Genomic DNA, 6,773 nt, shown 5'->3' on the forward strand with positions numbered 1-6,773 from the left:
GTCGCTGAGGAGGGGGCCTGAGTCCTATGGAATATATAAATACACATATCTCGGTGAAAAGGTAGGTATTGTACGTATTTAAGGCATAGCATGTCCGGGTTACATGTTACCACTGCTGCATTCAGACGCCTCCCGCTCCATGGAAAGTCGCCGCCGTTCTCCCTCCAATCAGGTGTATAAGTACGTCGCTGTATCCGGAAGATCTCTCTCCGATGTCGTCCGGAGGAATGAGCGGCAGCTCACTTGTTGATGGGGGTTCAGTGTGCTTGTTGTGCCAAATTGAAAGAAGCTTACATCTCCCACACTGCCGGCTGAGGCGTTTGGTATCCTCACTGATCTGCCGAATTGCTCCTAGTGCCTGTAGCGGTGCCACTGACGGCACTGATGCGCGTCACCAATAAGGCGACCATTCTGCGCTGGCTCAGGGCAAAAATCCGGGGTCTCAATATGAGCTAAAACAGTATAATGGGAAAACAAGGTAAATACCCCAATGCATTCAGATGAATTCCTACGCGTTTTGTAGATCTGGTCTACTTCATCAGGGAATATGTCCTGGGGGTACTAGCCTATATGTTGGGGGCTCCGGCACACCCTTTGGGGCTCATTAGGTGTATGTGTGGTGCAGGCCTGTGCTTCACAAAGTGGCTTCGGTATCAGTATGGATACAGCCGGCCTGAGGTATCCTCTGCTGCATGTCTCAATCACTCACAACTGGCTGCTCGGCTGCCTTGCTGTCAAGTGGAGACTCCTGGAGCGGGTGGGACCTCGGTGGCCGGAACAGCGGGGAGTAGGCAAGGATTGTTGGGGTCACAAGCAGGGTTTGGTGGCAGGCAGCAAGCAGGGATCGTCAGGGTCACAAGCAGAGTTGGCAACAGGAAGACAGGAGCAGGGCAGGGGAGCAGGAACTGAGACTAGGGAGTAGGGACTTAGACTAGTGAGCAGTAACAGGACTGGGACTTGCTAGCAGGAATCAGACTGGGGCAAACTAGTTCAATAGCAAGGGCCCTTAATATGAACAGGACTCAAAACAGGAACATAAACAGATCAGGGCAGGAGAAGTCTGGACACAAAACAAAGGCAAGGGAGGAACCGGAAACTATAAGGACAGAGGACAGGAGCAACAAGGAGACAGACAGAAGAACCCCAGAGCAGACCGAAAACAGCAGCAGGATGTTTAGGAAGACTCTGACACTCACTCTCTCCCTCGCACCTTGCGGTCTCGTCCTGCTCTGCTGGGCTCTGCTACATGCACTCGTCCATCTGCTCAGCGCTCCCTAAAAAGCATCCCCCAAACTCCTCCAGGGTCCTGCAGGAACTGACTCTGTTATGGCCGCCCTCTCTTAACAGCTCCCTCTCCTCTGTCCCCCTCTAACCCCCTCTGTCCCCCTCTCACTCTGTCCCTCCTCCTTCACCAGCCTTCCTGTTTACCACAGACACATGTCCTGTAGAGAGGAACCTGCTAGGGGGAAGTACCCTGTGTTGCTAGCAGACACAGGGTTTACACACACAGTAATATACACTTTAATTTTTTTTGTGTAATGGGAGTATATGAAGATACACTCACGCAAACACTTATATACATTTTTTAAGTATTAAGCTGTAGATATACACTAGGATATACATCTAACACACAGCATGTTTGTTTACTGTGCAATGTATGTACACACTGCTTCTTCTACAATAGCACTGATTCCTTGTGGTGTTTGTGTGTGCGCACAAATACACACTAGTGTTATGATGTATATTGTGTATAGGATATATAGTGTGTATAGGAACAGACTAATATTATGGTGTATAGCTGTACACACACATGGCACTACTCTATGATATTATTGTATGATGTATGTACAGTCTTTATAGAACTGTGTACACTGACATGAGTAATCTTGTGTGCACACACATTACAGACTGGCATTTCCAGTAGTGCCGTCCTGACTCCAGGTCATCACGGGATTTGCATCCAGTCCTTGTTTTTTTAGCGCTGATCTTTTCATTCCCATGGCTAATGAAGCCTTCGGAGAAGCTGGACTGGATCCCAGTCTCACAATGACCTGGAGTTAGCCTGTCTATGTATCTGATGATTGAATGGATCGGTGGAAGGCGGTCACTGCATATAGAACTCAGCCACAAAGTAAAATAAAATCAGCTTTAATGAAACATGTTGCTGTACATCACAGAATAGTCCTCTGACGCGTTTCGTTCCGTGTTGGAACTTTATCAAAGTATGTCTATGTATCTGAATGTCTGCTTATTATCCCCTCAGGCCGGCCCCTCCACCCCCAGATGGAGTAAGAACACCCCGGGTGTAGTGGCTGCATACAGGGGGTACATCGGATAGACCCCAGGCAGCATTTACGTGGATACCCTTCCCTGAAGAAGGTGGTGCGGCCTCTTACCCAGCTGACCGTGGGAGATGCAAAGCATGGACCTGTCCCGTCTTCCCTCTGCTGCTTCAGTGTAGCAGCACCATGCAACTCTTGCACTGCATCCTCTGCGCTTCCAGCAGGGCCTGGAGGGGATGCTACTGACCCTAATCTCTGACACAGGGCTGCTGCATTTGCCTGGCTGTATATTTCGGTCTCATGGACTCTGAGTGAGTGTGTTGGGTGTGTGGTTTTCTAAGGGTGTGTGTGTGTGTGGGGGGTGAGTGATTATAAGGTAACGCAGTCGGTGGAAATGACTTTATGCAATAAGAGGGGTCTCATGCCCGGGATTCCTGAACCTTCTGGCAGCCGCGGGGTGAGCAGAGGGGACACCTTGTAACTTGCAGGAATCCCGGGCGACGTGGAGGGAGCGGCTAACTCTGATCACTTATTCTAAATCAAAGGCTCAGTTTGATAATAAAATGGAAGATGAAATCCCCGCTGAGTTGTGGATGATTGGAACAATATAAAGAGCTGTTTTGAGCAGGTTACAATTGTGTCAACTCGGTGGATTAGACTGGAGGCCCAATGGGTTTTTTCAGTATGCCAGGTGTTCTCAACCCTTTCTGAACAGGGGTAACCCGGCACTTTAATGCTGCTCTCTGCTAATGTACAGCGGCGGGGCCTTGAATTTCTCTCCCTCCCCCCAGCCAGATTCCCCGCTCCCCACCTCCCACACAGGCAAGGTGGGGGGGGAGGATAATACATATATATGGGGAGGGGGGAGCGTTGTGTGTTTGAGTGAGGAGCGGGGTTGTGTTAGGGAGGGAGGAAATGGGGGAGAGAGGGAGGAAGAGAAACATTTGCAGGGGGTCCAAAATATGTAGTTACGCCCCGGCCCCTGAAAGCCTCTTAATATCTCAGGGCAGAGATACAGAAGATGCCCCACTGCAGCTTAGTGAAATGTACAGTGAGGTGCTCACTAGGTAAGTATAATAGAACGCAAGAACAGGACACCTAGTCCGAGAGCACTCTGTCACGGGAGGTAATTGGTGGAATAGTTAAAATTCAATTTTAATGTCTATAAACGAATATAAAATACAGGGTATTACAAAAATATTAAATCGAAACCACATCTGTAGTGACCCGGATGGAAATAGGAGCAATATAAAAGTGCTCTCGACCTAGTACTAGAGTGTGTTAGTTAAGACTTGTGAGGTCTTAATCTGAACCTGTAAACTGTGTATAGAGTAGAGTAGCCTTGAGGTTCAGGCAAGATAGGAGAGGCTAGATAGATCTGTCACTAGTTCCCTGTGTGTGGTGACGTGCTCATAGAACGGAACATTGCTATGTAGGAAGTGTGGTGCTGCAGAGCATTGATAGGACGTCACCGGGAGGAATACTCCTACAGCGCAGAGCTCTGCAACTCCGTCTCTGTTTTACGGAATGCTGCGGTGGAAGTGGGTGATCTGCGCATGTGTGGAAGATACTGCCACAGTGTTACAAAGACCAGTGTAGACACACACTAGGATCAAAGTAATGATCCAATTACATCTCCAATAAAGTAACACTTATGACTTAGCGCTGGTGGAAGGTAAATTGTATCAGAATGAATAAACTGAGCGCCATGTTGGCTATGGTGGTAGTATGGATGTACAGTATACACACGTTACTCCTAACTCATAACCGATCTGTGATATATCCTCTAGGTAGAAGTAGCTGCATAGAGTAGCGCGATATCCCCACAATAGCTAAAGAGAATCAGAAGAATTTCAGTCCTCCGTCTAAGGTATACCCGCTGCCAGTGTTCACCGTAAAGTGTTGTATACTGTACCGGGCTGAGAGGAGAGGCGGATCGCAGTCCCTGTGCCGGGCTAAGAGAGGAGAGGCGGATCGCAGCCTCTGTGCCGGGCTGAGAGAGGAGAGGCGGATCGCAGCCTCTGTGCCGGGCTGAGAGAGGAGAGGCGGATCGCAGCCTCTGTGCCGGGCTGAGAGAGGAGAGGCGGATCGCAGCCTCTGTGCCGGGCTGAGAGAGGAGAGGCGGATCGCAGCCTCTGTGCCGGGATGAGGAGAGGCGGATCGCAGCGTCTGTGCCAGGCTGAGGAGAGACGGATCGCAGCCTCTGTGCCGGGCTGAGGAGAGGTGGATCGCAGCCTCTGTGCCGGGCTGAGGAGAGGTGGATCGCAGCCTCTGTGCCGGGCTGAGAGGAGAGGCAGATCGCAGCGTCTGTGCCGGGCTGAGGAGAGACGGATCGCAGCCTCTGTGCCGGGCTGAGGAGAGGAGGATCGCAGCCTCTGTGCCGGGCTGAGAGAGGCGGATCGCAGCCTCTGTGCCTGTTACGCCGGTGCTGTGTCCGGAGTGTGGTATAAGTGTTGCCAGGCCAGGTGTAGTAAATTAGACAATACTTGCCGGTACCGGTTGTAGAGATAGAGTGAAGAATGCCTTGCCGAGGTCAGGGAGTAGAGAGCGGATGTAGGTTGTCTTCCAAGCCGTGTTCAAGGGGTAACCAGAGTGTGCGTTTTCCAAGGAGTGCCGAGATCGAGAGCCAGGGTGGGTAGTCGTCAGAACCTGAGAAAACCCTAAGAGAATCCGGAAGTACTTCCATACAGAGACTATGTCGAGCAAAGACTGAGAGCAGAGAGGAGCTAGATAAAGTAGGAAGGTCCAATCAGGAACGGAGGCGGGACAGGAAGAGCTACAGGGAGACACTGAAGATTTGTGCAGGCATAACAAGCCAGGTGAGTCTTGTTGGTAACCTGAGTATGCCTGTGCAGTGTGCGGGGGCGGAGCCTGAGGTCCGGGGGAAAGGAAGAAGAGTGTGCAGAATGAGCGTGCTCCGTAACGCGTGGACCGCGCCAGAGGAAGGTGCAGGTGTGTGCGCGGGAGGGCGTGGGCGCGCCCGGCGCCGAGCAGAGAAATTGCCGAGGGGAGCGATTCTGCGACGGCGGCAGAGGAGAGGGGCCGTGGAGGCCAGAAAGGCAGGATTGTGTTGTATGTCCAGGGGCTCCCTAGGGGGAGGGAGTGCACTGTGTGGGGAGTGAGGAGAACGCCGATTCCTGACAGTACCCCCCTCTTCAGGAACAGCCTCAGGACGGTCCATGAAAGGTTTCTCTGGAAACTTTTTCCTGAAGGACTTAAGAAGGGCCGGGGCATGAATGTCCTTTAAAGGTACCCGGGATCTCTCTTCAGGGCCAAAGCCCTTCCACTGCACCAAGAACTGGAGCTGGCCCCTGGATAGGCGAGAATCCAAAAGAGAGTGAACTTCGTATTCCTCGTTATTTTGGACAGTAATAGGGTCTGGTTTACAAGTCTGATCTGGAAAGAAGTGACTGGAGATAAATGGTTTTAAGAGGGACACATGAAAGACATTGGGAATTTTCATACTGTGTGGTAGTTGGAGCCGGAATGCCACAGGATTGATTTGTTCACAAATAGGGAAGGGACCCAGGAACTTAGGTGCTAATTTGGGAGATGGTACCTTGAGGTGGATATTCTTAGGAGAGTGTAGACGGACATTCACAGAGGTACACAATTGGAGACTTTTATAAGGTGAAATTATAATAAGGCTTTATTGTGCCTTTTCCTTTTCATCAGGAAATCCATCCGAACACAGGGGGGGGGGGAACAAAGCTTCTATTCACTTGGGAGTATTTCTAGTGAAACACTATGCAATTAATTCACATTTCCCTTAGTCAAGCATTTCTCCCAGCCCAAACACATAGCATGAAATAAGCAGATATAAGAAGTCTCTTAAGAATGAAAGTCTTATCTGTTTCTTGGAGGGAAAATCTTCTCAGTTCCTGGTTCAGCTCGCTCCCCTCAGGGTGTGTCGGCTTCAGGTTTAGTAGTTTTCCCTGTGTCTTGAAATCAGCTCTGCTGTGTCTTCTGGCAGAGCTCAAGACATGGTCAGCTCCAGAGATCTGTGTTCTCTTGGTCAGTCTCTCCTGGGAGACTCAAGAACCCCTGCTCTGTCTCCAAAGGTCAGCTCACAAGTGAGCTAAGGAGTCACTTCCTGTCTCAACAGACAGGCTTTTGTAAGCAATCTAAATCAGGCAGGTGGTGTTTATTAATTGACTACCAGCAGTTAACCACCACACTGCTAGATTAAAGGCACATTACTTGAACAGGGGTTACTCCCCTGTTACAGAGAGCCATACCAAATCCCCTGACTTGTAACTGGGCACCGAATGACGACGACGATCGGCCTGTAGTTTCGATCTGCGGGAGGAGTCGAGAAGGGTAGACTGAATCCTGGACCATGCGGTTTGGAGGGAAGAAATGCGTTCATCTACGGCTGGTACTCCAGAAGGGATGTTGGAGATGGGTAGACAGGGAGGGTGAAACCCATAATTTATAAAGAAGGGTGACTCCCGGGTGGACTTGTTTTTGGCAGAATTGACGGCGTACTCT

The 6,773-nt window shown here is 50.4% G+C and overlaps 1 protein-coding gene across 1 annotated transcript in view; it reads left to right on the forward strand.

Moving 5' to 3' along the window:
- ADAM15 (ADAM metallopeptidase domain 15) overlaps positions 1-2,863 on the forward strand; it is a 54,581-nt gene extending 51,718 nt beyond the window's left edge. The window contains exon 24 of the mRNA XM_075610034.1: positions 2,264-2,863. Coding sequence (XP_075466149.1) covers positions 2,264-2,309 — 46 coding nt within the window. The 3' untranslated portion in view covers positions 2,310-2,863. The remainder of the gene's footprint in view (positions 1-2,263) is intronic.
- Positions 2,864-6,773: the final 3,910 nt, after the last annotated feature.

Source organism: Ascaphus truei, chromosome 7 (assembly GCF_040206685.1).
Source record: "Ascaphus truei isolate aAscTru1 chromosome 7, aAscTru1.hap1, whole genome shotgun sequence".
NCBI lineage: Eukaryota > Metazoa > Chordata > Amphibia > Anura > Ascaphidae > Ascaphus > Ascaphus truei.